This window comes from Aedes aegypti, chromosome 3 (genome assembly GCF_002204515.2).
Source record: "Aedes aegypti strain LVP_AGWG chromosome 3, AaegL5.0 Primary Assembly, whole genome shotgun sequence".
Taxonomy (NCBI): domain Eukaryota; kingdom Metazoa; phylum Arthropoda; class Insecta; order Diptera; family Culicidae; genus Aedes; species Aedes aegypti.
This window is the reverse complement of record NC_035109.1, coordinates 237,068,254-237,088,263: the sequence shown is the minus strand read 5'-3', so window position 1 is coordinate 237,088,263 and position 20,010 is coordinate 237,068,254. Positions and strand designations below refer to the sequence as shown.

Genomic DNA, 20,010 nt, shown 5'->3' with positions numbered 1-20,010 from the left:
GGGAATAAATCTGAAATTCACTCTACAGTAGCCAAGCAAAGCCAATCACAGTCAGTGAAGCCAGTGAAACTCACGCCCATCGCTGCTGTAGGCAAAATGCCTTGAAAATAGCAAAACACCCGTTGCTAAGGGCAACCCAAAACTACTGTAGAAAAATGTACTGTAGAAATTTTCATAAGGGGTTCCTATGTTTATCGATATTCCTTTTGCCTGAGTGTACCATTCCCAGCACTGGTTTTAACACGAGCGCTGCGTGGAGCTGGCTTAGCGTGGAGTGTTTGCTTGACTTTACGAGAAGAAGCAACCTTGCAATGAATCACGAGAATGAACAGCGCGTGGATAAATGAATCCTACGAGTGGAAAGGCTTCGCGAACCACATATCGGTTTGTTCATTTTGCTTCTTCGGCGTAGCATCCGTTCGCTTTGTTGGATCGAATGGTGAATCGCGAAGATGCGTCGATCATTGTTCACGAAGAAGATCCATCGCAACACTGCTGTCAAGGACTTCTTCCTGAATTCCTCCTTAAATTTCAGGATTCAGGTATTCCTCCCGGAGTTACTCCAAGAACTCATCCAGGATGGCCTTCAACAATTTCCTCCTCTATGGTGCTTGCATGCATTTAATCCATGGATTTTCCAGTGATTCCTACGGGAACACCTAAAGTGACTTTTTCGGTATTTTTTTCCAGGAATTTTCAAAAAATATACTTTGATTAATATCTTCTCCTTTACTTGGAAATAAATTGTTTATGGACTGATGCACGAGTTCACTAATAAGACGTTTGAGCGTTGCCGAATTCACTCGTTGCCATGGTCACGTTAATAGCACGGCACCGCTCAAACGTCAGGTAGTGAACTCGTGCATCGGTCCATGGACCAATGCACGAGTTCACTAATTTGACGTTTGAGCGGTGCCGAATTCACGGGTCGCCATGGTCACATAAATAACACGGCACCGCTAAAACGTCAACAAGTGAACCCGTGCATCGGTCCATAGCTACTTCAGTTTTGCCTATCTTCCTGCCTGACAATTTATTAATGTCAACTTCAAATTAACATCTCCTATCTCGACCCCCCCCCCCCCTCACCCCCCTAAGGGGTTTCACATTGAAGAAGGATTGATAAATTTGAAACCCATTGTGTGTTGTTGGTCGAGAGGGGTTTGTTGGCATTTATATCGATGTCGCTCATTTACATTTGAAACGGAATATTGTAGAAGATTGGATGTGGTAGCTGAATTTTACGTCGGTCTATATTACTTATTTTTTGCTGTGTGTTACTTCGAAATATACGGCGGTCTACTACTGAAACGCAAAAGCTTTCGAACCACATCAGTGCAGTTTAGATTGTTTGCCAACATAAACATCGTAACATCATCCACGACCGATATTTTCTGCTTCCAATCATTAGTCATCTGCTTGTTTGCATACTGTAGTTCAACTTTCTAACTTGCAACAACTACCAAACTACAGACTTCCTATAATCGAATGGAGCAGTACAGGCAACCTCGCCGAGGCTCTATTCCAGCCGATGTAAATTTTGCTCGTTAAAACAAGTTTTAATAGCATCCGGAATTCAATTATTGCATCGTCATTTTAATGCTTTACTTTTTTCTTGCTCTCGTCATACCAACAACAGATTCGTCCGTGAGGCGACAGGATTCAACGTGGACATGCGAATCGGCATCCATACCGGCAATGTCCTGTGCGGAGTGCTGGGATTGCGCAAATGGCAGTTCGACGTGTGGAGCGACGATGTCACTCTAGCAAATCACATGGAGAGTGGAGGCGTAGCTGGGTAAGACATATTCACTTGGAAAAAAAAAATGCATAACGATGTGCTCACGGATGTGACACGGATTTTCAATTTTGATAAGGATGGAGTTTATGAAATATTATTCATATTTTTAATGTGCATATTTTCAATATGTATCTTTCTTCGTTGTAAAAATCAACATTATTCCAGTCATCAAAATCTACACCCGTAGCCATGATTGATCATTTGAATATGCAACACATATAACCAATTCTAATTAATTGTTTACACATTGAAGCAAAGCCGAAAATAAATTTATAGAAGGGTTTGACAAAATCATGTTATCTATTTAACATAAAACATTTTATCGAAGTGAAACGAAGCTTTTGAAAACTGTTGTCCTGTGATCGAGAAACATAAAGTCCTGATTTTCCAACATATCTCCATCTGAAGAATATCTGTCTTCTACACATTCAACACATACTGCCAACTTCAAAGGAGCATAGAGTTGTCGGTCATTATTTCCGTTATGTCACAAGCAGGATTATATTCGCTACTAACCGTTTCAATTCTTTTCTCTTCCTTTTTCTTCCCCCAACAAAGTCGTGTCCACATCACGAAGGCAACGCTGGACTATCTGGGCGATCGGTTTGAGGTGGAACCGGGAGGAGGTGCCGGCCGCGAGTCATACCTGGCGGATCATAAAATTGAAACATACCTTATTGTGCCACCGAAGGTAAATTGACCCCGTTCTCTCTTTTAAGGTTTATCCGTTGTTACGCTTCTTTGGTACCGTAAACTGAGGTAACATTGATTGAAATTACTCTCGAACCAACATTTATCGATGGTACATTTTCAATTCACGAATGGTGTTTCTCTTTCTTCTTCTCATAAGCCAATAAAAATTGAAGACTCTGTTAGAAAAGAGTTTTGATCATGAATAAACATTTCAAACTATCGAAACAATACTTTCCACTTATTACTTATATTCACGAGCGATGAGTGCCAGTACCAACATATCTTGGGTGCCAATATTTATTTAAAAATGTAAAGCTTGTGAAGATTTAATTATCGAACTGAAATTTTCTCAAAAAATCTGACTTATGTTACCCTGTTTTACGGTACCAACATATAAGCATGAGTCTGAGCAATGGAGTGATTGAATTCACGACGAGGAGGAAAAACCATACTCAGAAGCAGGTTGCTGGATTGATTGTGTGGGCTAGGAAAGTTTGTGTTTGTTCAGGGATTATCCTTCACCATATGAAAAAAGCCGCCTCAGGGTTGTGTTTGTAGTGAAGAATTATTTGATTTTCAATCCAATCTGGCACGATCCAGTGTTTGCAGGCGTTTGTATCCAATAGGTTTTAAATTCAATTAACTTCTGCAAACTTTGCCCTTTCGTTACTGCGTAATATCAGGCCTATGATATTGAAATCCATTTCGGTTGCATATTTCAAACACGGATTTGAAGCTTAAAAAATTTGAAAAAGCATACATAATTCCAACAAAATAATTTAAAAACTATTTAAATGCTTACAAACATAAACCATGAAAACTACCTGATTCACTGCTTCATCAGCCAATTTTAAAATTTTTACTGCTTGTTTTAATTTTCGTATTTTATTTTGAAGTGCAAAACTTCAACTATTACTTTTATTTTGCCTACTATTTTAGGTGATTATTTATTATTTTTTTCGTTTGACTAGTTTATTTTTTTCAAGCATGGTTGATTCTAAGAAATGAGCGGCATCAAGAAAAAAGTTAATAATTTCTGTTTATTTTATGAAAACGACTAATATTTTAAAAAATTAGCGATTTAAATAAATAGAATCAAAAGCAAAATTTTAAATTCTTTTTCATATGTTTTTGTTCAGTATGTTTTGATTTAACACTCGTCCGCCTACGACATTCGTCACTTACACGTAAGACGAAGCCGCAAAATCAGTTGAAACGCTAAATAATTTAGTGGATTTCTACTATATCTCGGTTTTCCTAACCCCGATTTACAAAACTTTGGCACCTACAGAAATTTCTAAACTTCTAGATTCATGTGACTTTTTGAAATTATTTTAAAATCTAATGTTTGATTTGTAAGACTACAAACACCAGAGCAAGTGGATATAATCAAACAATTAGCATCGAGATTTTGACTGTTAGTCATTTAAAAAACTACAATATATTCACAAAACTGCATAGAACACAGAAAAAAACATTTTTAATTCATCTCGATGACTCAAAGATTTTATGGTTTTCAAATAGTCTCGTATTTAAGGTTCAACAAGTTTGCAACACAATATTTTCACAAAATTGTGAAAAGTTAATAAAAATGCACATTTTCTATTGTATTTTGGTCTATATCGCGATGACTCATCAGTTTTATAATTTAAAACTGATTTTATGTTCTCGAGTACATAAGTACAATATTTTTACAAAATCATGTATATGTACACACTTAATTTCAGTTGTTCTGTTCGGTAATTTTTTTTACCGATGTACATCTGTAAATCGCGAAAACTACTGAGTTTTCTGCTTTTCGATGTAAGATCACCGATGTACAGCAAAATGTTTTTCCATTTCACTGAGTTCGGTAGCTATTACTACTGATCGCCCAGCTGTATTGAAATTTTACCGGAACGACTTAGTAAGATTCAAAAGTCAGCGAAATTTAATTACTGAATTTCGGTGCTTATTTTTTTTACTTAATTTTTTTCGGTAATGTAAAATGATGGAAATAAGAAATAAAAATAAACCAGCAGCAGTGATCGGCGATGTTGATGATTTTTTCCGGAAAAAAAATTTTGCTTTTTAGAAGCGGATTTCTGCGTTCTTATTGCCTGTTATTGTACGTGGTAAGTAATCAAATATCGGCAATAGATTTGTATTTTCAATAAACGTGGATTGAATTCGTGAAGCGTTCGTTGTTTTAAAACTACTCTGATTAGGGAGCACAACCCCCAGAGTAAACATATTGAGGTTAGGGCTGTTATTTCCATAGAAATTTGCTGCCTGTTTGGTATTCCTAGGCAATATAATTCTGCACCTGATTCTTTGTTTGTTGCCGATTTATTATTTTTCCAGTAGATAAAGCAAAGATCCGTACTTTGAAGTCATTAATCTTTCGTTTATCCGTGGGAAGGCTCCGAATGGTAGGGAAAAGTTAAAGGAGCTCCCGGAAGGGCTGGGCTTTAAAAACTGAAAAACTCGTCAATTTAAGGTAAACAAATATTTTATGCTGAAATTCAGTTCAAAATGTACATAATACTTTACTGACTAAATCGGCTACTATTGACAGCTGGGAAGCATTTCGAATTACGGAGTTTTCAGTACGTTTGTGAATTACTGAGTTAACTCTGCTGTTCAAAAACCCAGTAAAATTTTACCGACTTCGGTAATCAATTCTTAGTGTGTACATGTAACATTGTAGATATGGGTCATTGCGATAAATTTCAAGTTACATAGCATAGCATAGTATAGCATAGACTGACTGTACATGTCAATGGTTGCTACTCTGTGATTGATCGGACATGGTAAGAATTGCACTACGATCCAAATGAATAAGGAATGGGAGTTTCCGCTTATTCTCGAAGTACAATTTTAGCAGATCTAATATTATTGATCAATAACGGCGCCGGCCAAGTCCTTACAGTCAGTTGGGATGGGAAAGGAATGTTAGGGTGTAATGATTGTTGCTTCTAGAGACCGAGAATACCTCTGCATCTCCACAATCACCACGGGAAGGGTGTTTATTAGTGAGGGAGGAAAAGATCTGGGAGTCACCATTGGTCAGTGATGCGATCCATGGATAAGGAGGGAAAATACGACTTAAACTTAAAGCTAGTTTTGCATTTTGTCTCGAGATGTTTTTGGTAGAAGATTTAAAAAATACGTCAACATCCGTTATGTCGAACCATTCAAAAGATGTTTTTAGTAATGGTGAAGAGAAAAAAATATATGTATATATTAATAATAATAATAATCATAATAATAATAACAATAATAAAAATAATAATAATAATAATAATAACAGGAATGATGCCGACACTTGTAGTGACGAACCATACATAGTTTGTTTGAAAATTACAGAAGAGTAACGCTGTACATTTTTGTCTCGAGATGAAACGTTGTTGGTAGGAGTTTTAAAGAATACGTCAGCATCTATAATGTCGAACCATTCAAAAGATGCTTTTAGTAATGTTAAAGAGAGAAAATATATGTATATAGAAATTATGTAAAACAGGCATAATGCCGACACTTTGAGTGACGAACCAAACAAAGATTGTTTGAATAATACATAAAAATAACGCTGCCATGAAAAAGTGTGTCATTATAAGCATGAAACGAGCTCACCAGTTAATAATTCATCCTCGACTGAACACGGATATCTTTTCGCACTCACACAACGCGAACCGTAAAACTACTTGGCGTCCCGAAAACAAACTGTCTTCCTTGGGCTTTCCGAAGCATTGCCCAGCAAAACGCGCGAGAACGAAACACAAACTCCCGGCGTCACGAAAACAAACTGTCTTGCTTGGGCTTTCCGAATCACACGAGAACAAAACACAAACTCCCGGTGTCCCGCAAACGCACGAAACTTAAAACAAAAACAAACTCCTGGCGTCCTGAAAACAAACTGTCTTGCTTGGGCTTTCCGAAGCACTGCCCAGCAAAACGCGCGAAAACGAAACACAAACTCCCGGCGTCCCGAAAACAAACTGTCTTGCTTGGGCTTTCCGAAACACTGCCCAGCAAAACGCGCGAAAACGAAACACAAACCCCCGGCGTCCCGAAAACAAACTGTCTTGCTTGGGCTTTCCGAAACACTGCCCAGCAAAACGCGCGAAAACGAAAAACAAACTCCCGGCGTCCCGCAAACGCACGAAACTAAAAACAAAAACAAACTCCTGGCGTCCTGAAAACAAACTGTCTTGCTTGGGCTTTCCGAAGCACTGCCCAGCAAAACGCGCGAAAACGAAACACAAACTCCCGGCGTCCCGAAAACAAACTGTCTTGCTTGGGCTTTCCGAAACACTGCCCAGCAAAACGCGCGAAAACGAAACACAAACCCCCGGCGTCCCGAAAACAAACTGTCTTGCTTGGGCTTTCCGAAACACTGCCCAGCAAAACGCGCGAAAACGAAAAACAAACTCCCGGCGTCCCGCAAACGCACGAAACTAAAAACAAAAACAAACTCCTGGCGTCCTGAAAACAAACTGTCTTGCTTGGGCTTTCCGAAACACTGCCCAATGGGTCATTGCGATAAATTTCAAGTTACAGTTGGAAAAGTACTTTTTCGGTATTTTACGCAGTTTTGTGAATACAGTCGACTCTCCACATCTCGATGTTCTATATCTCGATATCTCTCCCTATGTCGATGATTTCTTCGGTCCCTTCATTTTGCATACATTTTCTCTCTCCATATCTCAATATCCTCCTTATCTCGATATCTCCATATCTCGATGTGTTCCTGTTGATATTTAGTTCTCAATTTTCTCTCCATATGTCGATATAATAGAAATATTAGATTTAGAACGCTAGGGGCGCTATTACCTCCATACATTGACTGGGATAGAAATGAATCAACCACAGTAGCCTTGATTTTCCCCAGACACGATCCACTGGTACTCAAAGTGTCAACCTGATTGTTTTGTTTTCTCTCTCTCGTGTTTATCATATGAGATGACCGATTCAAACCTGATCGAATTTGCAAAACTGATCATTCATTCAAGGTCAGAACAGAGACAAATAGAGACCTCCGTCCCTTGCTATTGCCCAAAATTTTATGGCTTTGCATTACCGAGGGACCAAATGCAGTACTAGAAGTGGTACCCAATCTGAGCCCGAGAGGGACGGACCTGGTCAGAACCTTCACCAAAAATCTGGTTGGAGGATTGTAAATTGTGGTTGGAGTATGGTAAAAGTGCCAACGATTATTGTTATCGTATGGTAATTCGATGTTTTGTTTACAAACTGTCAACAATATGAAAAGCAATAGCAATTTTGTTGTTTTATTCTATTTAAATTCAAAGTATCATGCGAACTCTTTGTCGTGCCTATTCTGCGCGGCGTGTGAGGTGACACGAGTCGAATGAGGTGACAATTGTGGCAGGTACGAAGATACTCTATGCCCTGGGAAGTCGAGAAAATTTCCATCCCGAAAAGATCCTCGACCGGTGGGATTCGAACCCACGACCCTCAGCTAGGTCTTGCTGAATAGCTGCGCGTTTACCGCTACGGCTATCTGGGCCCCATTAACATAGTTTCTATATTTGGTGTATATTGACTTACCGACACTCACTAAAAATCGATTTTTGTCCACAGCGGAATAAATGGAAGTAGGTGTTATAGAAGCTGTAGCACAAAATGGAGTCTGCCAACACAATTTTTGCCTACTATGTTTTATGGTAACGATCACTATATCGATTATTACAAATTTGTGCTTATCGTCACGATTGGTTTTGGTAACAATTCATATTGCATAGTAAAAACAAGAACGGTCGCATAGTTGAACTTACTACTATTTTTCTATCAGTGTGTGTACGATGGTACTGTGGCAAAGTTTATTTGTTGATTTCCAAAGTAGGTTACTATGGTTAAATTGAAGAAAATTTGACACTTTAAGTACCACCTCTAAATCTCGCATACTAGATGTTGGTCACAAGGTTTGCAGCATCAATGGACCAATGCATGAGTTCACTAATTTGACGTTTGAGCGGTAATGAATGAATGAATTTTCTTTATTAAAGAGACTTTCAGCCCTTGGCTGGTTCGTCTCTTTTTGAGCGGTGCCATATTCATGCGTTGCCAAGGTCCCATAAATAACACGGCACCGCTAAAACGTCAAATAGTGAACCCGTGCATTGGTCCATAACGGTCTAATTTTTATACGTCTATGGACCGATGCACGAGTTCACTAATTTGGCGTTTGAGCGGTGTCGAATTCACTGGTTTCCATGGTAACATAACTAACACGGCACCGCTAAAACGTCATATAGTGAACCCATGCATAGGTCCATTGTCGATATGATCATCATTATCAAAGGTTACTAGACCACATTTTTGGTGTTAAAAACAAATTAGGAACGCGAAATGACGTCTGATTGTTTATTATTTTCTTAGTAACGGAGTAGTTCCCAATCTAGTATTTATTGAAAACTTGTTCTTTGTCTCGATCTCTCCCTATCTCGATGGTCTATCTATATAAGCCTACCGTGATGAATCAAAATCCGGACGGGACCAATATCCGGACATTCGAATAATATTCATAAATTTAATAGTTATTGTTTTTTCTTACAATATAATTTTTATCTGTCTTATAATATCAATAATAAGGTCTCATATTGCCTTAGAAAATCATCTAGTAATCCGTGTAATAAACAGATAATAATTAAAATGACAAGCTTCAGAAGTCGTTTTTCATCAGTGGCTATCAAAATCTGCTACTAACGCGTTAACGTATTTTGAACATTGAAATACATGAAAAAATGTGTTATATTACGTTAATAGTGTGCTCAACTTTGGAAACAACAGTTAGAAGATTTGCGATGTTATAAACAATGAAAATTTGTGTTAATTCATGTGTATAAAAGGCTGTCCGGGAGTAAAAACCAATGCATTGGAATGTTTTCAATTCCGGACAAAGAATGATCGGGCTTAATTTTGATACTGAGAAACTGCGTTTGAACGTGAAATTTGGAAGAAAACTGAATGACTACATATTGCTTAAAGCACAGAGAGTGCACAGGAAGTGAATTTAAGAAAAATAACTGTGCATGTTTCTACAATTACGGCAATGCAGTAAAAGTCAGATAACAAAACAGATTACATGAACTCAGGAAATGCAATTCAAGTTTAATGAAATGTGTTGCGCTCTTTTAAATTTACCGAGGCACAAATTACGGTAAAAATGATTTAATATTAAGATATTGGATAAGGTATACAATAAAATCCTCGTAAATGGATAATTTATTCCAATGTCCGAATTTCGATTCCAGCGTGTCCGGATTTTGATTCATGTGTCCCGATTGAAAAACACGACGAGTGATATAAATTAATGTTTTTTTGTAAATAATACGTTACTTTTATAACAAAAGATGTAACATTCATCAAATCTCAATATAAGGTACCGCGGGGCAAGTGGGAACGAAAAAAACGGTAGTTCAAACAAATTGTTCAATAAAATTTTTAAATGTCAATATTTTTCAAATCCAACAACACAATCACATTTTGGCAACATATTTGCTGGTGTGTGCATGAAATTGATCGAATAATTTCGATATTGTGAAAACCTTGGAAGAATGTTTTAGAATGAGTCATTGGACGCAGTTACCTCGCTAAACGGGGCAAGTGGGACACATCCAGTTTCATACGTCAATCCACATCAGTAAGTCAATCATTAAAATAAAAGGATTGATAAATCATTGAATTTTAATTTTAAGTGCATATTTGATGTACATGAGGGATCAACCATAAAATACGTAACGTTTTAGGAAGAAAACCTTTATTTAATAATATATCACCACTTATTTAATATTAACTGAAAATTCCTCATTAAAAGCGTAAAGAGGATATTCAAAGCTTATCATTTATAAGTTGTTAGTTAAATTGTAGCACATAAACAATCAAAAATTGACGAAATTATAAATATGTTTTCTTATTATTTATACAAATGCATGGCAGAAAATCACTTAATGGGGTGGAATAGTTTTCTATCACTTCTTAATTTGGTTGAAATAACAAATAAAGTTCAAATGAAATTGAAAAGTAATCGTTCTCATGATGCATTTCAAATTTTATCTTTGTGTTTGTTCAATTTTGAAGTCGTATTTCAAAAATAAAAAATAAATTTAAAAAATTAGGAATAATTACACTTTTCTTCTCTCTCTCTCTCATGCAATTACGTAATTTGAGATTGATCTTTTTCGATAAAAATCGTTTGTTTGAATGTTTTAGTGTTATTCTCTAGGAAAATGTATGAAACGTATACGAAAAGTTTTGATTCTGGTTTTTATTTTGATAGGTCCCACTTACCCCGGGTACAAACATATTTTGGGGTAAGATAGACCATCGAAAATTTAATATGAAATGAAAACAAAATACTGGTTTATCGTTAGCAGCTTGTAATAATACTTAAAATTGTAGCTTAAGGATGGAAATTCGATTTATAACACATTAATTTTTTTCGAGTCAATGCAAGACGTAAAACGTGTCACAATTTATCATGCAAGTTGAAAATGGCGCTGAACTGACAACTGTTACATGAATCACATGGTAATAAAAATAACAATATGTTTAGTACTAAATACAATCCTTGCCATTGTATCTTCAACTTTCTAGAAGAATACCCCCATGAAAAACTTTTCCTAAGTGAGCTATGACGAAACGCCCCACTTACCCCGTATTCTCACTTGCCCCGGGGTACCTTATCTTCAATAGTTTCATACCATCACTTTTCAAAAACTGAGCTAGAGCATGCTGCAAATAGTGTTTAAATATGTGTTTTGTCTTAGGCGTCCGGATATTGATGCCTCACGGTATAAATTTCTGTAGGTGCCAAAATTTTGTAATCCGGGCTAACGATAGCTGAGACATAATAGGATGAATTTGGCGTTCCATGTTTTCCTTTCGGGGCTCAGTCCTTGGTGTGTTAAAAGATATGGTCTGGGGACACTTTATCCCTCAACCAATATACAGAAATTATATTTATGTGATATGCAATAAAACTTTGTTTGGAAACTTTTATATCCTTAGAGTTATGATATTTGTGACGATGATTACATTGCCAGCCTTGCTGCCTTTGGTAGCTATGACCCGGAATTCGTAAGTCGTTCTGACGCTACCGCCGACGACATAGTAAATTTTAACGTGCCTGCGAGCAATTTGCAGCTCCCCATTAACCTGCCATTCTCAGCGGAAGAACTATAGTATGCATTGAGCCGAAGTAATGGCAAATCCGCTGGCCCTGACGACATCGGCTACCCAATGCAAAGGAACTGCAGGGACCAGGAAAATTAGTGTTGCTCGAACAGATCAATAATCTTTGGCTGGGTGACACCTACCCGCCAGAGTGGCAAGAGATTTTCGTTATTCCGATCCCTAAACCCGGAAATCTGATACTGGAACCAGCAAACTACTGTCCGATTGTGCTCATTTGCTGCCTCTCGAAGGTAGTAGAGCAAATGGTAAACCGCAGGCTAACACACTATCTACAGCATATTGTCTACTTGACCAGCGGCAGCACGCTTTCCGACTTGGTTATGGCTCAAACGCCTACTTTGCAGCTCTCGGCGAAGTGCTGAAAGAGGCAAGTGATAGGAACCATCACAGTGAGATGATCTCTCTGGACATTTCCAAGGCATTTAACCGGACTTGGACACCATTTGTCCTGGAAAAACTTGCCAGCTGTTTAACGGTCTAGAAACTAGCGATGGGCGATTTTGAATTGATGTTCAGAACATCGAATGTTTCGCTCCGATTCATCGATCACTCAAAATCAAGTGAATCGATTTTCTTCATTCGATTTTTTTGTTTCGATTCATAAAGATGAAATTGGTTAGAATATTTTATTCGGTTGATGAATCATAAATGAAGTTTTCAACGAGACATGAATCATTTAACGTATAATGTTCAAATTTAAACGGTATTTATTTGCAGGAATTTAATAATCATGTTTGGTCTTATTTTGAGAGCATGTTTATGTAACTTTTCATATGAGCTTGCGTCGAGGCCGGCCTTCTGCCTTAACGTTACTTGATTACTGTGACACTTTGTACGAAGGCGGCCGCCTTTACAGAGGAGACTGCTGGAAATGCTAGAACCCGCCTGCTAGAAGAGGCCGACAACCTGCTTGACAGTATAGCCGGCACCAAGCTTCCAGTTGTAGATGCTGGAATTCCAGTGTGAATGTAGGAATTCCAATGTGGATGCTGGGATTCTAGTGGGGAACCTGGGATTGCAGTGTAGATTCTGGGATTATAATATGAATCCTGGTATTCCAGTATAGATCCTAAAATTGTAGCGTTAGCAGGGTTCTGAATTTTCGTATCAATGATGCGAAATCTACGATTTTTCGCACGTAAGGAGAATGCTTTTTTCGCTTCCTCACGTGAACATCTTTAATCGCTTACACTACACTAATTTTCCCTGGAGCTACGATAGAGGATAACCGAAAATCACTCCACTCTGGGGTTAATTTATTTTTCACTCCATCATATTTTCGCTCACCAACTGCTCCTGAGAATTATCACTATGTGGATAAACAAAAACTAGTGTCGTCGATGGGATTCGAACCTAGAACATTGCTAAAAACAACCGCGATGCGTGCACGCTAACCATGCTATCACACCAACTAGACGAAAGGAGTGGTTAGTTTGGTGCATAAAAGCAACTGCTGCTCGTGGCGATGGACACAGGAAAAGTTCTCCATGGATCGGAGAAAGAGCAAACAAACTTCTCACAGCTGTGGAAGTATGCAATTATCTATTTTCGCTTTGTTTTGTGGACGGATAAAATCGCAAGGCAGCTTATCGCTGAAAATTGCTGTGAGGGATAACTCCATTATCGTGAGAGTGAGTGAGAATTCGGAAGCCTGAGCGTTAGTCATGGAGTTCCAGTGTGGATCCTTGGTCCGCAGTTTGGACTCCAGGATTCCATTATGGATTCTGCGATTCCAGTGTAAATCCCTATAGTCCAGTGTGAATCCTGGCATTCTAGTGTGTATCCTGAGATTCAGTATAGAATCTGGGATTTCAGTGCAGATGTTGGTATTCCAGAGTTGATGCTGGAATTCTAGTGTGGAACCAGGGACTCCTATGTGGATCCTGGCATTTCAGTATGGATTTTAGAACTAGATCATAGGATTTCAGTGTGGATTACGGAATTGCAATGTAGATACTGGGATTATAGTGTGGATCCTACGATTTAATTATGGATCATTGGACTCAATTGTGACTCCTGTAATTCCAGTGTGGATTCTTGGACTTCAATGTGGATCCTGAAACTCCTGTATTTTGGGACTCCAGTGTAGATACTGGGACTCCAGTATTGATCCAGCGCAGGGTTGGGAAAGAATCTGAAATTCACTCTACAGTAGTCAAACAAAGCCAATCACAGTCAGCGAAGCCAGTGAAACTCACGCCCATCGCTGCTGTAGGCAAAATGCCTTGGAAATTGCAAAACACCCGTTGCTAAGGGCAACCCAAAATTACTGTAGAAAAATGTTCTATTTCCCGCTGCATTTCCCGCATTTAGAGCCTTCAATGACACTACTGATTTAGAGAAATTCATGTACCCAATATAGGGTACTTGATGAGATTCACGATTTTAAACTACTGTAGTGAGAGAACCACGTGATTTTCGCGAAATTCAAGCCTACTACTATTACCATTCCCAGCACCGATCCGGAGATTCCAGTATGGATACAAGGATTCCAGTATGGATTTTGGTATTTTTGTAAATCGATACTCAAAAATAATTCAGGTGATTACTTTGAATGTGAAATAATTCGAACCATAATGGAATTTGAGTCATGTTCGTATTTTAAAACGAAATGGTATAAAGTAGTAAGGTCAAGTCTCACCTAACGTTTGAAAATGGTTCATAAGACATGCCATAATAAAAACGAATTTTTGAGTGCTTTAAGCACAATTTAAAACCATTTCGTAATGTACGACCCCGCAATACAAGTTTACTTGAGAAAATGTGTAAACATCTTGTCATATTATGATTAACCTACGGATTTACAGCCGCATTAAGAAAAAAGGATGAAATCTCCACAGTCTCCTTTACTGGTATTGATTGTTTTGTATTGATCTATTGCTTATTTGTTTTTTTATAGTAATATCTATAATTTTCAATGGTAGTTTCCAATCTATCATTGCTTAGCTTTATCAAACACCGCTGCGCAGTTGCACTCCGAGAATAACCAGAACAATCGAAGTTGCACAGAGATTTAATAAATAGAGCTTGGATTAGCCAACCATTCTTAACGTGCACAAATAGAGAGTTCAAGGTTTAAAAGTCTATAACGGCGCTGGCCACGCCCACTGCGGTCATCGGAGAAGGGAAAGAACCATTAGAAAACCATTGTTACTAGATACCGAATATACCACTGCATCTCAACAATTATCATGGAAAGTATATTGGTATGGGATATGGGATGAGGTGAGATCCATGATAAAATCACGCCTAGCCGGATTCGCTATATTATATGAATACGCATTGCGTGCCAAACGTGTGTACTTTATCAAATTACTTTTTGAACTTTATAATTGCAAATTATTTGTTTGTTTGCAAGTCTTTTTATCAGTACATAGTATACAATTGAAACGATGCATCATTTCCGTAGGCTATTTTTTAGTCTGATCAACGTAATTAATTGTTGGGTCAACTTTCCTATAAATTTTATGCATGATGAATTTCTGAATGTTTTTGTTAGCCACCTATTTACATCAATAATTTATCTTGCAATACATGGTTTTGGGTTATTCTATTACCGTTAAATCAGGTGTAATTGATCAGAAGGGTGAAATTGATCATCATATCACACGATTTTATTTATTCGTAATGGAGCACAAATATCAATGTAAGCTGCAGTAAGTGAACGTCGTTTGTCGTAATTATTGTCGAATTGTTTGTTGTGAAGTTTTTTGCGTTAAAGAATGTTTATTACTGTGAAAATGATATAATAATTCAAAATCATGCACGGTGAAGTATTGACAAACACCTATGAACTTCTATTTCTAAGCAAGAATTTGAACATGGTATAAACTTGAAAGTTTGTGAGGATGCTTGAGAAATATCCCCAAACCAGATTTCATCACCAAAACTCGTACCAATTAGCTCATATGGTTGAAATAATTGAATTTCTGTTAGATATAATTGAATACCTTAGGAAATGCAATACATTTAGGCGTTTTCCGCGTAATTCTTGAAATTTAACTATTCGTTATTTATATAAAAATTGCATTGTTAAGAATTTGACAAGCATATTCGGATTCAGGGACCTCAAATTTATCATGTAGAGTTGTTTTGAAAACTAACAATAATGGCATTGATAAGTGATCAATTTCACCCCGAAATGAGATCCCCTGATTTTTTATTTTAGATATGTTTGTTAACACTAAAATGACATTTGTTAGGAAATTTCGGTACATGAGTCGATGAGGCTCACCTTCGTACTTGTTTTCCTGTATTTAGTTGTTTTGCTTTGTTAACATTATAGAAAACAGACTAGAAAAAACGTGAAAAATGATCAATTTCACCCGAAATTACGGTACTTACAGGAGGGACCTTCCTTAGCCGAGTGGTTAGAGTCCGCGGCTACAAAGCAAAGCCATACTGAAGGTGTCTGGGTTCGATTCCCGGTCGGTCCAGGATCTTTTCGTAATGGGAATTTTCTTGATTTCCCTGAGCATAGAGCATAATCGTACCTGCCACACGATATACGAATGTGAAAATGGCAAGTTTGGCAAAGCAAGCTCTCAGTTAATATCTGTGGAAGTGCTCATAAGAACACTAAGCTGAGAAGAAGGCTCTGTCCCAGTGAGGACGTAATGCCAAGAAGAAGAAGAAGAAGAAGATTACTTACAGGATGTGTTTAACTTTGATGTAAATCATATCCTAGACCGTGTTCAACTTTTAAAGGATTTTTCGTCTTTTTCAGTATCTGTAATTTAAATCGATATTTTTATGAACTCGTCAAACCGCGACCTTCAATCCCGTCGAGACAATATGCGGTTCATGTGGAGCGAAAGTGAATCCACTCACCCTTGTACGCTTCTTTGCACAGCATTCTAATGCGAGCTTTCACACCTTATGATTTTGTTCAACATCATCGATACGAAACCTTTTATGGCACCGTGGGTTGTATTAGCAACAACATCCTCTCAGTAAAACCCACCGTTTGCGGCTGCTGCTTGTTCCCACCTCAAAGCAACAAGCAAACCGACCAGCATCAAGTTACAAATCTTACGACGATGATGCCGTACTTTGAGCACACGCGAAAAAATGTACTCCGATTATCTCCCCTATAAAGCGCGAAATTCACCATCAATTCTGTATTTTAGGTAAGAACTAGACATTGTTGCATGAGTAAGCGTTACCAACCGTTTTTTCAATTAAACCTGTGAATGGATTCAGTAATTTTAAAGGTCACTCAGTAATATGATATTCCTACAATACATCCTCATTAATACCATTATTTTTCGTATTCGAATCTTCTCTTAGCCTTTTTAAGCAAAATCTCAATAAATAGATTCAAAACAGTAGATTTGAGTATTATACCTTTCCATTTCGCCTTAACTGCTTATCTTTGACAGATTTCAACTACCAATCTTCTTCAGTGTCAGTTATTCGCATAAAAAAAACTTGTCTAAGTGGCAATGTCATCAAATCAAATCTATTTCACTTATCATTATTGAAATTCGCATATATCCTTTTCTAATAAAAGGAGTTAATAGAATTAATTTTCCATCGAATGTATTTGCATTATTGGAAAGTTTCAACACAACTTTTCAGCGATTCATATTCCGTTATGCTTAAAGCTTACAACAGATTCCTCCAGTGAAAGCACTCTGTAAGCCAAAATTAAATTCCAAGTCTACAATCAGTGGCTGAGTAGCTACCCTGAAGCAATAAAGCAAAATTTTAATTAAACTTCTCTTGTCAGTGTGGTTTCGCGGTAACCACACACCTCCTCATAGCACAATTAGGTTTGCCTCATGGTAAACGTCGAAAATTATGCAAATTCAAGAATCGTGGAATTCCGCGTCTCTAAACCTGACCGTTGAACTAAAGGTTTATTTGATTTCATTTTTCTTTTCGCGTTTTTGGGTAGATAATTTATATTCGACACTCGTAGACTGAGATTTTGTTAGCATACACTCCCGTGCAAAAGTGTGGGGTGACCCCTAAAAATATGAAAAAATGTGGGACTGACTTGCGATTCACGGCAGTATAACCTCTTTGAAATAGAGGCATGGAACGAGCTCACTAATTGATAATCCATCGTTGATCTTCGGCAACTACCAATCACTTCTAATTTCGTTGCTGGCATAATGAAATACGAAAACCGAAAAAAAAACAATTCGGTGGTGCAAATAAATAAGCCGTTTGCTCAATGTTGAACAAAATTCAGAAGGGACAGTACCTTCTGATTTCCTTGCGAGCGATTCACGGCAGTATAGCAAACCATTCAATAAATTAAAATGATACATCATAAAAAAGGCGTCCACTTCATGAAAAGAGCAGTCTTTAAGAGCAAACACATTTGGTAGCTTTAGGCTGGTATGAAAGATGCTTGAATGTGTTTCAAATATGCCAAATATCGATAACATAATTCTGCTTCTAAATTGTGTTTATCATTTTTTCCTTTCTTCACGCAATAATTCAAACACAGAAACAATCTATCAATGATCCACCGAAACGATCGCCTTCGTCAAATGCGCACACGCCGTCACCCACGGCCACCATACAAATAACCGAACCGGATCTGCTCGATTCCACTTCTCTTGGTGAACCACCGAAAACACCCAAAACGCCTCGAACGCCCAAAACACCGGAAGACTTGCGCCGGTCTCACGCTTCCATTGCATCGAGCGTCATTCCGGAGGAACAGGAACGGCTTCTCCCGCGGCAGTCTTCGGTTCCGTTGAGCCCGTTACCTCCGCCGCCTTCGCCCTTGCCACTCATCAAACAAACAAGCATCACAATCACCACCGAGACAATTAACGAGGAAACGACTGAAAACGGCGACGACGGGGAGCAGGACCAGTGCAAAAAGGCCTGTCTTACGCTGCCGGTCGAGCCCATCACCACCAATGGACATCTACCGGAACGTGTCGGGAGTCGGAAGCTGTCCGTGCAAGGTGAGTAGCGGGGTAGAAATTTTTTGTCTGATAGATATGACCTCTAAACCATTGAAAAGCCCTTTTCTTAAGAAGACAAATTTTCATCCGCCAAATTCAAATATCTATTTTGATATTTGAAACATAGTTCAGTATCTAACTGACATCATTACGTGTCTGCAATGTAAAGGAAGAATCTAAGTTTTCATAAGGACGGAGGTCCGATGCACTTCTACCAAATCTACCGTAAAGAATCTGAAACAGAGCACGAAAAGTACCTACCTAAGTGATTTTTGCAATTTATGGGACCATGTAATAAAGAAAAGATGCAAAGCCTAACATTTATTAGGAATTAACATAATTTATTTGAACATTCCTTCGAACAACCACAAATACAATTTGTAATAACTAGCTAAACCTGCAAGAAAGCACGTACACCTAAATTTCTTCAAATGGCAAAATGGATTTTGTGGCTTTTTTCGAACGAATGATTCAATTACCAATTACAAATTCAGCTGTCCAATCAATGGAGCTTTCGATACAATCAATTACGTGTTCAACATTAAATGAGAAATTTTCTCCTCCGCAACGTTGCACTTGCCCGTCCACACGTAATTACGCTTCAAATGAAATTTTATCATTTTCTTTCATTATCTCATTTTTTTTCTCTCTCTGTTTCCCATCACTCCCACAGGCTTGATGGCGTTTGCCGAGCGCCGAAAATCTTCCAGTTCTATTTTCGGTGACATGCGAAAAATGTCGATTAACAATATCGACTGCCTACGGTCTCCGATGGTGGCCACGCCGGGACCGCTGATGCGCAACCGACCCTCCTCGAAAATGACCAAATACGTCGAGTGTTGGGGTGCGGACAAACCGTTCGCCAACATTACGGACTCCAAGATGGCAAAAAACATCGGTCTGGCGGTAAGTGGGCAAGCTGGGCGCAAAAACATGCGAAACAATTTGCGTTACATTGGATGGTATTGAACTGAAGAGAACCGTATGTCGAACACATGAGAGGGTAAGATTTATCACATGGTCGTCAGGTCTTCCCGTGTGTAGACAGTGCAGCCTGATATGTAGCTAGCCCGTAGGCTACAGATTGGAAACTTTCAAATTACTCGTATTTGAGTATATGACATTATTTTTCATGAATTAAACAATAGAATAGAACTGATAGAATAGAAATCTACAAAATTTGGGCCATTTCCATATCGTGTCCGGTAATGCGTGCCTCTTTTAAAGATTGATCAATTTGGTACTAAAAAACATAATCAAAAGTCAGTGCTCAAATATATATTTTCATTTTTTTTTTTTGACAATACAAAAATAATAATTTTTATCCTGAATGGGCACCAATACTAAACAAAATGTTTTGAATTTATCCTAAGAGTAAGGTTGGGCAAA

The 20,010-nt window shown here is 38.0% G+C and overlaps 1 protein-coding gene across 16 annotated transcripts in view; it reads left to right on the top strand.

Moving 5' to 3' along the window:
- Nucleotides 1-20,010, top strand: part of LOC5571159 (adenylate cyclase type 2) — a 200,564-nt gene that overhangs the window by 136,144 nt on the left and 44,410 nt on the right. For all 16 annotated transcript variants that reach the window (XM_021854242.1, XM_021854241.1, XM_021854239.1 and 13 more), the window contains 4 exons: nt 1,640-1,798; nt 2,360-2,492; nt 18,153-18,621; nt 19,295-19,527. In XM_021854242.1, coding sequence (XP_021709934.1) covers nt 1,640-1,798; nt 2,360-2,492; nt 18,153-18,621; nt 19,295-19,527 — 994 coding nt within the window. The remainder of the gene's footprint in view (nt 1-1,639; nt 1,799-2,359; nt 2,493-18,152; nt 18,622-19,294; nt 19,528-20,010) is intronic.